At 37.7% G+C, this 12,794-nt stretch overlaps 1 protein-coding gene across 1 annotated transcript; it reads left to right on the top strand.

Annotated features, from left to right (window-relative positions):
* The first annotated feature begins 7,084 nt into the window (after positions 1–7,084).
* LOC123235620 (adenosylhomocysteinase-like) lies at positions 7,085–8,553 on the top strand. The gene has a single exon (XM_044661812.1). The coding sequence runs from the start codon at positions 7,149–7,151 to the stop codon at positions 8,448–8,450; it is 1,302 nt and encodes a 433-aa protein (XP_044517747.1). The 5' UTR covers positions 7,085–7,148; the 3' UTR covers positions 8,451–8,553.
* The last annotated feature ends 4,241 nt before the right edge of the window (positions 8,554–12,794 follow it).

Raw genomic sequence — 12,794 nt, 5'->3', positions numbered from 1 at the left:
TTTTTCTAAAAAATAAAATTTAAAAAATTATCATTATCATAATAGTTAGAAGAAATATACATAGACAGAAGATGGGAAAGTAAGCTGTTTAGGATGATATGTAAAAAACAAAACTCTAAGGGTGAACAAGAGGGTTGTACTAAGCCAAATGAGAAGAGAGAAGTAAAGATGGGATAAATTATATCACATTAAGAAGTGTGGGGCTGGGAGAATACTATTACAATGGAGGGGAGTATGAGGTGACAGATAATACTTAAACCTTACACTCAATGGAATTGGCTCATTGAGGAAAGAACAGCCAGATTCACTGGGATATAGAATCTATCTTACCCTAGAGAAGTTGATGGGGAATAAGAAAGGGGTGGCAGGGAGGGGAATAATATAATGGAGAAGAAAGTTAGGGAGTGATTAAAAACAAGGAATTGCTCTGGAAGGAAAGAGTGAAAGGAGAGAGGGCAGAATTAAAAGTGGAAATCAAGCTGGAGGGGAATAAAATGATAATCATAACTGTGAATTTAAATGGGATGAATTCACCCATAAAACACAAGTGGATAGAAGAGTGGATTAAAAACCAGAATATTATTATATGTTCTTTGCAAGAAACACATTTGAGGCAGGTAGACACACACAGAGTAAAGGTAAGAGGCTAGTGTAGAATCTATTGGGCTTAAACTATTAACATGGCAGGAATTCTCAAGTCTTTTCCAACTCCAATGATACAGCACATGAATCAGCCATATTCTGTGTCTCAGAGTACTGAATCTGTGCCTGAATTCCAAAACTATCACATAATCTTATTTTTGTCTTTTTATTGTGAAAGTAAAATTTGTCAACAAATACAAACATTTAAACATAAAATAACATGGAAGAAGGTCATATAGGAAATTGTGAACTTTTTCATTTTCTAAAGTATTCATATATATTTAATGTAGAAAGAGAGAACCATACTCCTCTCTTTAGGACCATTTCTGAATTTTTAATAGAAAGAGGAGGGTGGAGAAGAAGGGTGAGGAGAGGGAGAAGAAAGAAGAGGAAAATGAGGAGGAAAGGAAGGGGAGAAGGGGGAAAAAGAAAGAGGAGGAAGAGAAAGAGGAGGAGGGGAAGGCAAAAGAGGAGGAGGAAAAAGAAGAAGAAGAAAGAGGAGGAGCAGTAGGAGGATGGGGAGGAGGAGGAAAAAACAAAGGGAATGAAGAGAGGTAGCAAAGGAGGAGGAGAAATAAAATAACGCTTTTGGATAAGATTTGTTTTCTTTTGGGGCATCTTCTGTTCATAAACTGTTGATATATTTTTCACATTTCTTGGGCAAATCTACATTTTAATTTATTTATCTAATAAGGATATGCTCTGTTTTCCATTTATGACATCACATGTTATAGGATTTGAATTTTTATCAGTTAGATTTGATTGCAATCTACTGAAAGACCATGCAGTGGAATATATAGTATACAATAACTGTATTTTGATTTGTGCTTTTCATATAAATTTTCTTCCTGCCTTGTCCTTGGTTTTATTGCTGACTTAAATTATGCTGTTGAAGCATGGAAGTATAGAGAACAACAGCAGAGAGATAAAGTATATAATTTTATTTATAACCTCCATATCAGCTAACTAACTAGATAAAATAAAGGTAATATGAGACATTAAAAAGTATTGGTAGTAAGATTCCGAATAGCAACAGACCAACCAATTTATCAACAATTCTTTATTAAGTACTTACCATATGCCAAGGACTGTGCTTGACTCTGGGAATGTAAATGCAAAAATAAACAATCCCTGCCCTCAAGAAATATACATTCTATTGGTAGAAAAAGTAAAGGATGTAGAAAAAATTATCTTTCTCCAATAAAAATATACAAATGTGTTACATGTACAATCACCACAAGAATGTTAAGTGAACTTAATGTTGAATGATACTGAAGCACCATGTACGAGCTAGTGAAAATAGGATTGTCTGATTCAGCCCCAGTTTCCAGGATGCTAAAGCTTAACTGACCCAAAGACTTGAAGTCTCCCCATCCCATTAGTTTTTGCAATATGATATCATTTCCCCTGCCCCTCATTCCTCATTTCTTATTAGTCAATTAATTAAATATCCTAATTTCAGTAATCCAGATTACCTCATTTCCTTGCCTTATAAGTGATGGTGCAGTACCCTATAAGTCCCAGGTGATTTTCTTTGTCTAAAACTCTCTAATAAAATTTGGGCAGTTTTGGCCCATCAGTTAAGCATGCATCTTGGTGCATGTCTGAGTCACAAGTCTGCCTATGGAGCTAAAGAAAATAAGGGCAGCAGATATAAACTGTTCACTCCTGGCATCTGTTCTCTCAAAACTCTGTGGCAGTTTTGCTCTCTTTCAGAACAATTACTTCACATTTTTTACTATACTAAATAAGCCTTGAATATGAACTCTATCCTGTGTTCCCAATACCTAAAGCATAGGCACAATAATACCTAAGTAGCAAGACCAGAAAGGATTTTATTATGTACTCCTTTTTCCTAAAAACTCCTTTAGAACCTGGCACCAAACTACCTTTCCAAACTCATTTCCCATAGATTCTTTATGTGAATCTTAATCTCAAGCCAAATTAGCCTACTAAATGTCCCTTGAATATAACTTGTATTTTTCCATATTTCAAATCCAGGTTCTCATTCCCTGACCCACATTCTTCGCTTTGTTTTCACTTCCCCATACCTTAAAATATCTGCCAGTGGAATTGTGTATTTAACAGAAATTGAAGGCATAAACTTAAAGACCTCTAATGGTGTCTTTTCTGACATCAACCAGAGTATTAAGGAAGGATATTTGGAATAATCAGGTCTTTCCTTACCTCATGAAATCATAAAATATGTTTAAAAAAATTTCAAAATCAACTACTTCAATCCATTGCTGAACAGAAATTCTCTTTACAATATACCCAGTGGGTAACAATTTAGCATCTGCTTGACCTACAGTGATGGAGACTTTAATATAACATTAAATGTATTCCAGTCTCCTTTTGGACAACTTTAATTGTTGTTGTTGTTGTTTATTTCCCCTTAGAAATGCACCCCCTTGCAATTTTTGCCCATTGGTGTTTGTTCTGCCTTCTATGGCCACATAAACCTTATGAGATCTTTCTTCCCTAGAATGCTGATCATATAAGAGATGTTAGATATACAATACTCTTACACAAGCCAATCATTTTCTGGATGGGAAAACTGATAACCAGCGAGGTGAATTCATTTTTTTCACAGTCTAATTAGTTGCAATATCAGGCCTAGAACCTAGATTTCCTAATTCCAACTAGATTGTTATTTCTGCTAACCCACCTTGCTTCATATAATAGCCTTTCAAATATTTCACTAAAGATATCATGTTCCCAGAAGTCTTCACTCTTCAGGTTAAACATGCTTGTTTCCTTCCAATTATTCTTCATATAGCATGGTTTCAAATTATCCAGCTTTTAAATGCCTATCTCAATATACACCCTACCCAATGTAAAGCATGTCTGTGTTACCTACTACTGGTCCAGGAAAAAGAGATTATAAGGTTCCTTTTCTCAATGGCCACTTCAAGACTTGCCCACCAATGCAATCAGTAACTTCATCTTTTCTGATGACAATTCATTCTATTTATATCATGCTCCCCTGATCTTTCTTGCTACTTTTTACCAGTTTCCAGGCATTATCCTGTCTTCACTGGCTCTAGCACCTGGCTCATAACCTTTATCTCTGTGCTAAACTATGCCATCTTCTTTAGTAACCATGTTGATAATAACATGTCTTACCAAATCACCAAACTCTTAAACTTCCATAACTTCCATCTCCACTCTATTTTAGCTGTCCAGTGAGTTAGTTATATATTGTAATTCACCATGATCTAAAGGTTTCCATGTTAAATCCTAAAATTCCTTCTCTCTAAACATTAGTTCCCACATTGATAACACACATTGCTTCAACAGCATTCTTTTTTTGAAAAGTTTTAATTAATGAATTAATTAAGTATATTTTCCCATAGTTACATGATTCATGCTCTTTCCCTCCCCTCCTCTGAACCCCCTCCATAACCAAAGAACAATTCCACTGGATTTTACATGTGTCATTCAATGGCATTCTTGAGATTTGGAAAAAAAAGCACTTGCATGAGAATTAATAGAAAAGTGTTTGAATTGGGGCTTTGTCTCTTATTTTCCATTTGGCCTTAGGCAAATCTCTTAATATCTTGGGATATTGGTTACTTCATCTATAAAAAAAATAAGTATGCATTAGATTAGTTGTGTCAAAATTAAATAGAAATTGAATCCTGAAGGCTGCACATAGACTTAGAAAGTACAAATTAACATTATTTATGTTGCATAATTTTATTTATTTTGTTATATATTTATTTCCCAGTAGTATTATAAATTCATTTAGCCCTTAATTGGGAGTTTTGCTGGCCTCTTATGAGCTGAGTTTGATGCTTCTAGACTAGTTAAGCTGTAAGTTCTATTTCTGTATCCCTCTACTTTTTTACTCTTTAACTCCTGGAAATAATAGTCAACATTTTCTACCTCTTTTTTGCTTTGAAAATTCACTCAGTAGCCCCTTGTACTATAGCTTTTTGATTATTTTTTGATTATTTTTACTCTTATGAACTATTGTTTTAAAAGTTGACAATAGCTTATCAACAGTTAACTGCTTTGGCCTTGATTTTTCTTCAACTCTTGACCCAATTGACTATTTCCATACTCTTAGATAGTCTCTCTTCCTTTCAATCAGTTCAGTTGTTTTTAGTCATATGACCCCATGGGTGGTTTCCTTGAGAAAGATACTAGAGTGATTTGTCAGTTCCTTCTCCAGCTTATTTAGTAGATGGGGAAACTGAGGCAAACAGAATTAAGCAATTTGTTAAGGTCTGGACAAAACTCGCTTCATTTCCAAATTGAAACATAGTGTATCATAGCAAAATATGGTATATTAAAATATAATATTATTAACAGAATCTTCAGAAATGACCCAACTCTAATGTTCTGAAACATTAGTCTTGCTTTCTGGACATCTTCACTCAGTCACAAAGTCATTGGATCTCAAAATTTTGGATTCATATTTGACTCATTTCTTGCCCTTTTTGTAATCTGATGATATTCTGCAATTGAAGAACTTTCAGTAATTTGGTATTGTCTGTAGGATAAAATATAAATTCTTTAGCCTGGCATTTAAGGCCTTCTACTCTCTAGCTTCAACCTGTCTTTCTAACTATTTCATATAATTTCCTTTACTCATATGATTATATATTCCAGTCAAAATAGACAGTTACTTCCTTGAACTTGATATTCCTTCTTCTCACTTCAATTTTAAAAACCTAGAATTCATTCTAGCCTTATATTTGCCTTTTAAATTCATTTTATACTTGCAGCCTTAATTCAAGGACTGCATGTTCTATAGATTCTCCCCTGAAAACTCTAATATATATTGTCTTCTTCTTATTCCAGTTTTCCTAAAGTACTTTACTTCTTTCTATCCTTTCCTTGCATTATTGAAATTTTACATTTTAAAATCTGGGTGCATTCTATTTTCAATCTAATAGATTTTAAGTTCCTTGAAGGTAGGAAGGACTTTGCTGTTTTCTACCCCTCTATCTACGACGTCTACCAATTTAACTTTTTAACAATTGAAGTTCTAGAAACCCAAGATGCTACAATTGACATAGTAAGCTTTTTAAAACTATAAGACAAAGTAATTAGAGATAATATAAATAATCTCAAAATAAAATTATACTATCTATTTACATTGGTAGGCACCAGCGATATATAATGAATTAGGAATATACTGTATTTGCTTTAACTTGTATTGAATTAAAGTGTCATATGAGTTATATTCAGGGTCAGAAAGATCTGGGACTCCAATACTTGCTATACATGTGACTTTTAGCAAGCTGCTTAATTTCTCTGAGCTCTGTAAAGCAGGCATAGTAATAGTTACTATGGTTACTAATAATCACATGGTTGCTATGAAGACCAAATGAGATTATGTTTATAAGGTGCCTGGCAGTCTTAAAGCACTATATACATATGAGCAGTTCTATACAAGGTTCTACTTTAAATTGACATATAGTATTATATTAGATTTAATGAGTATATTATAGTTACTCATGTTGATAAACCTGTACTGTTCCATCCTTTTTCAATAAGATTTAGAATGTTTTGTAAACCTTAAAATGATATATAGATATTTACTATAATTATTATCATCACCATCATCATTATATTAAATTACGGTGACTAGATAATATTTATCAAATTTTCATCATCACTATTACCATAATAGTCAGGAAGAGAGAAATTGCGACACTTCTTTTTCATCTTTGTATTCATGGTGTCTAGTATTTGTCCTTATATAAAGTAGGTGCTTATTTTTTGTCAAATTAAAGTTCACAAGTGAGCTTCTGATTGCTATCTCAAACATCTCTAAGACCAGACCACTCAGAAAAGAGGGCAAGAACAACCTGGATCCGTATTCTGAGAACATTTTGCCTCCTGTAAATTCACACTTTGAAATTAATTTAAAAAGAAATTTCCAGATAATGTGAGCAACACAGTAGTAGACTAGACATTTTCTCTAATCCTCATGACCTTTTAAGTCTTCCTAAAACAGAACTTATGCATAAAAGATAAAGTAATGACAGATATTTCCATGGTCTAGAAATCCAGAATCCAAAAGAATATTAAACACGGGGAGGGGGATCAAGGTAGCTCAGCGGGTAGAAAGCTAGGCATAGAGATGGGAGCTCCTGTGTTCACATCTGGCACTTCATAGCTTTATGACCCTGAGCAAGTCACCTAACCCCAATTCCCTAGTCCTTATTGCTCTTCTGCCTTCCAACTGATATTAATATTGATTTTAAGTTAGAAGCTGAGGGTTAAAATCAACAACAACAATAATCCAAAAACTGATACTTGCTGAACCCTAGGTCTTTCAGTATCCAATCCCATCTTCCACAATATCAGCAACAAAGTCAAAGTAGCAGATCCAAAGACACAATACAGGCTCTTAAAAAAAAATTCACACCCCCTCCCAGTGCTCCCCACCGTACGCTTCAGCCTTTCTGCGGCCTCATCACTACCATCCGCAAAGTCGCCGCTCGGTAACCTTTACTAAGTCATTAGATAATTCCGGAGGAGGCCGCAACATGTCTGACAAATTGCCCTACAAAGTCGCTGATATCAGCCTGGCCACCTGGGGACGCAAGGCCCTGGACATAGCAGAGAATGAGATGCCCGGCCTGATGAAACTTCGAGAGATGTACTCGAGCTCCAAGCCACTGAAGGGTGCCCGGATTGCTGGCTGCCTCCACATGACCGTAGAGACAGCTGTCCTCATTGAGACACTGGTGGCCCTGGGAGCTGAGGTACAATGGTCCAGTTGCAACATTTTCTCTACCCAGGACCATGCAGCAGCTGCCATTGCCAAGACTGGGATTCCTGTGTACGCTTGGAAGGGAGAGACAGATGAGGAATATCTCTGGTGCATTGAGCAGACCCTCTATTTCAAGGATGGGCAGCCACTCAACATGATCCTGGATGATGGTGGGGACCTCACCAACCTTGTTCACACCAAATACCCCGAGCTCCTGAAGGGCATCAAAGGCATCTCAGAGGAGACCACCACAGGCGTACACAATCTATACAAAATGAAGACAAATGGAATTCTGAAAGTGCCTGCCATCAATGTGAATGATTCTGTTACCAAGAGCAAATTTGACAACCTGTATGGCTGCTGTGAGTCCCTCATTGATGGTATCAAACGAGCCACAGATGTGATGATTGCAGGCAAGGTGGCCATGGTGGCAGGCTATGGTGATGTGGGCAAAGGCTGTGCTCAGGCCCTTCGGGGCTTTGGTGCCCGAGTCATTGTCACAGAGATAGACCCCATCAATGCACTACAAGCCTCTATGGAGGGTTACGAGGTGACCACCATGGATGAGGCCTGCAAAGAGGGAAACATCTTTGTCACCACCACCGGATGCATAGACATCATCTTGGGCAGGCACTTTGAACAAATGAAAGACGACGCAATAGTGTGTAACATTGGACACTTTGATGTGGAAATAGATGTAAAGTGGCTGAATCAAAATTCGGTGGAGAAGGTGACCGTGAAGCCTCAGGTGGATCGCTATAAACTGAAGAATGGACGGCAGATCATCTTGCTGGCAGAGGGCCGGCTAGTCAACTTGGGCTGTGCTATGGGCCATTCCAGCTTTGTCATGAGCAATTCCTTCAGCAACCAGGTGTTGGCCCAGATTGAGCTGTGGACTAACCCAAACAAATACCCTGTGAGAGTGCACTTCCTCCCCAAGAAGTTGGATGAAGCTGTGGCCGAAGCCCACCTTAGCAAACTGAATGTGAAGCTGACGAAGCTGACAGAGAAACAGTCTCAGTACCTGGGCCTCCCTATAGAGGGCCCCTTCAAACCCAATCACTACCGCTACTGAATCCTGGCCAGACCGAAGGCTCCAAGAGACCAACCACATCTTCTTGCCTATCCAGCCCTATCCAGCCCTTCCTGCACAGAGTAATAAATGGCATCTACGCTAACAAAAAAAAAAAAAAAAAAAAAAAAAACAACAACTCACAACACAACCCGGGGCTTTCAGGTTAAGATGGAGGCAGAATTAAAAGCATCTGCTTAACCTCTCCTAACCAAAACATATAGGACTCTTCAAGGGGACATAAAAAACAAATCCAAACAAATAAAAGGACCCCACAACAGGGCGCAGCATTGAAGGTACGTGGGATAGGGGCATCTCCACACTATAAGGGGGTGAAATAGTTCTCACTAAAACACGAGCTGAGCAACCTCATCCCTCCCCACACACCACCTACAGGGTCAAAGCCAGCACACAAGAGTTAGAGCAAGTCTGGGGCACCCATTAAGTCCTTGGCAGCTACCAGGGGTCACCAGGGCCTGCTCCTGTGAGAAGCAAGACTTAAGACCCCAAGAGGCTAAAGAACATGCAGACTTTGAACACAGACCCTGAGCGCAGGTGAGGTCGCAGCTGCAGACACGGATTCTGAGCTCAGGCATGGACCTTGGGTGGGGACCCAGAGCAGAGGGGTGCACAACTGTGGAAGCAGCACCCTGAGACTGTTAAAGGAACTTCAGGCAGAAGAAGAAGCAAGGGGACCACCAGGAGTCTTGACCCTGAGAACAACTAGACCTGAGACCTCAGGAGTCCAAAGAGCACAGACAGACCCTGGGTGTGAGGATAAATTTGAGAGGGCCTTGGGCTAACAATGGCAAGCCAGAGACAAGAACCCCAGAAGAGAAAGATCAAGAAGAAATCTTTTACACTTGACAAATTTTACACAGAAAAAATCCAGACAACAGAGCAAACAGCAGAGGAGAACAAACAAGTAATCATATCCAATCCTTCCCAAAAAAATGAAAACTGGTCACAAGCTATTGAAGAGTTCAAATCTGAGCTTATGAGAAAGATCGTAGAGAACTGGTAAGAAAATAACAGTTTAAAATGCAGAATTTCTCAATTAGAAAGTGAGGCTCAGAAATCAAATGAATTGATAAGCAAATTGAAGACCAGAAATTACCAGCTGGAAGCCTTGAAGAACCAAACAGATCAGATTCAATAGGAAAACCAAAAGATTATAGTCAAAAACCAGTCTCTAAAGGCTAGAATTGGGCAATTAGAAAAAGATGCCCCCAAATCAAAAGAATTAATAAGCAAATTGGAGAACAAAATCAAACAGCTGGAAAACAGGATAGACCAAATCGAAAAGGAAAATCAAAAGAATGTAGCAGAAAACCAGTCTCTAAAGACAAGAATTAGGCAAGTAGAAGCCAATGATCTCTCAAGACAACAACAACAAACAAAGCAAAGTCAAAAGACTGACAAAATAGAAGGGAACATGAAATATCTCACTGAGAAATTGACAGATCAAGAAAACGGGTCTAGAAGAGATTATTTGAGAATCATTGTTCTTCCTGAAAAAGCAAAAATTAATAGAAATGTGGACTTCATACCAAAGGAAATTATTCAGCAAAATTGCCCTGAAGTTTTACAAACAAAAGGGCAATATAGACATTGAGAGGTTCCATAGACTACCCTCTACACTAGACACTGAAAAGACAACCCCTAGGAATATAATAGCCAAATTCGAGAGCTTCCAAGTAAAAGAAAAAGGTTTACAGGAAGCCAGAAAGAGACAATTCAGATATCAAGGAGCACCAATCAGGATCACACAGGATCTGGCAGCCTCCACACTATAAGACCGCAAGGCTTGGAATATGATATTCAGAAAGGCAAGAGAACTTGGTCTACGACCAGGGATCACGTACCCATCAAAAATGACTATATACTTCCAGGGGAAAGTATGGGCATTCAACAAGATAGAAGATTTCCACATATTTGCACAGAACAGACCAGGACTAAATGGAAAGCTCGATATCCAACCACAAAAACCAAGAGAAACATGAAAAGGTAAATAAGAAACAGAGGGGAAAGAAAAAAAAACACTCTTATTTTTAAATTTGCCTCTTTAAAGGCTTCAATAAGATCTAATTATTTGTATTCCTATATGGAGAAATGTTATATGTAATTCTCTGTAGTGAACTCTATTAACTCTTATAGTTTTCACTATTATAGTAATTAGAAGAATTTTTCACAGGGAGAAGTTGGAGTACTAAATGGTCTAAGACGATAAGGGGGTGGGTGGGAAAGAAGGGGGTGAATAGTAGAGAACACCAAGAGAAACTTGAATGAATAAGAAAAATAGGATATTCTATTACACCCAAAGAGGGCATGGGAAGTAGAGGGGGAATACTATTATAAGAAGGAAAGGAAGAGAGCATTAAGAGGTAATATTTAAACCTTACTCTCAATGGAATTAACCCTGAGAGGGAAGAGTAACTTTATCCATTGAAATATAGAACTCTATCTAACCCTACTGAAAAAGTTAGAAGGGATAAACCAAGGGGAGCAGAGGAGTGGGGAGTTCAAAAAAGGGAGGGGAGGAGAAGGGAGAGGGAATTCATTAGACATTAAAAATAAAAAAAAAATGGAGAATAACAAGGGAGGGGGTAGAAAGGGTAGTAAATCAAGGGAGGGGACAAAGGTTACTGGTTTAAAACAAATCATTGGTTTAAAAGGAAATAGCCTAAGAAGAAGGGATAGAACTAAGAGAGGATACCAAAATGTTGAGGAATACACAACTGATAATTATAACTCTGAATGTGAATGGGATGATTGTACTAAATTAAAAAGCTTTTGTACAAACAAAAACAATGCAACGAAAATCAGAAGGGAAACAACAAATTGGGAAAAATCTTTATAACAAAAAACTCTGACAGGGGTCTAATTACTCAAATATACAAGGAGTTAAATCAATTGTATAAAAAAAATCAAACCATTACCCAAACGATAAATGGGCAAGGGACATGAATAGGCAATTTTTAGATAAAGAAATCAAAACTATTAATAAGTGTATGAGAAAGTGCTCTAAATATCTAATAATAAGAGAAATGGAAATAAAAACAATGTTGAAGAATCACCTCACACCTAGCAGGTTGGCTAAAATGATAGAAGGAGAGAGTAATGAATTTTAGAGGGGATGTGGCCAAATTAGGGCATTAATGCATTGCTGGTGGAGTTGTGAACTGATCCAACTATTCTGGATGGCAATTTGGAACTATGCTCAAAGGGCTATAAAAGATTCCCTGCCCTTCGATCCAGACATACCATTAGTGGGTCTATTGCCCAAAGAGATCATAGATAAACAGACTTGTATGAAAATATTTATAGCCGTGATTTTTGTGGTGGCAAAAAACTGGAAAAAGAGGGTATGCCCTTCTATTGGGGAATGGCTGAACAAACTGTGGTATATGCTGGTGATTGAATACTATTGTGCTAAAAGGAATAACAAACTGGAGAAATTCCATGTGAACTGGAAAGACCTCCAAGAATTGATGCAGAGTGAAAGGAGCAGAGTCAAAAGAACATTGTACACAGAGACCAATAAACCATGGTAAAATAGAATGTAATAGAGTTCTGTACTAGTAGCAATGCAATAATCCATAACAATTCTGAGGGACTTATGGAAAAGAAAGCTACCCACATTCAGAGGAAGAACTGCAGGAGTGGAAACATATAAGAAAAGTAACTGCTTGAACACATAGGCTGAGGCGCACATGATTGGGGATATAGACTGGAAACTACCACACCAATGCAACTATCAACAATTTGGAAATAAGTCTAGATTGATGACACATGTTAAAACCAGGAGAAATGTGCATCGGCTATGGGGGGGAGGGGAGGCTGGTGGGGTGAAGGGGAAAGTAAGAACATGAATCATGTAACCATGATAACTTTTCTAAAAAATAAAAATAAAAAAACTCACCTCTGAATGATATTCTTTCCTTCCATTTTTAAGCCCCAGAGAAACTTTGTTTCAAAGGTACTGAAGTCTTGAGGGGCCTTCATAGCTTACTTGGCCATAGCTTGTGAAGATGAAAAGCCTGTTTGGGGCTGCAACCTGGAAGTAACAGTTCTATGAAGCCCTGAACTATCAGGAAAAACAAACTTTGAACTGCCAGGGGCAGACAACAAAACTAAGGAATACAGGGACTGGGGGTCACCAGGATGGGTGTCACCAGGATGCATGTGGGGAGCTAGGTAACACTTCACCAAGCCTGAGAGAAAGAGCACAGAATTCAGATGGGACCATCTCTAACAATAAAATATCAGATGGGAGTAAAAACTACTGACAAACTGAATTTTAAGCAGTGTTAAAAGACTCTGATGCTCTGAAATCATCCCCCACCT

The sequence above is a fragment of the Gracilinanus agilis genome, chromosome 2 (genome assembly GCF_016433145.1).
Source record: "Gracilinanus agilis isolate LMUSP501 chromosome 2, AgileGrace, whole genome shotgun sequence".
NCBI classification, from domain to species: domain Eukaryota; kingdom Metazoa; phylum Chordata; class Mammalia; order Didelphimorphia; family Didelphidae; genus Gracilinanus; species Gracilinanus agilis.
Note: the sequence above shows the minus strand (reverse complement) of the source record. Positions and strands in the feature narration are given on the sequence as shown.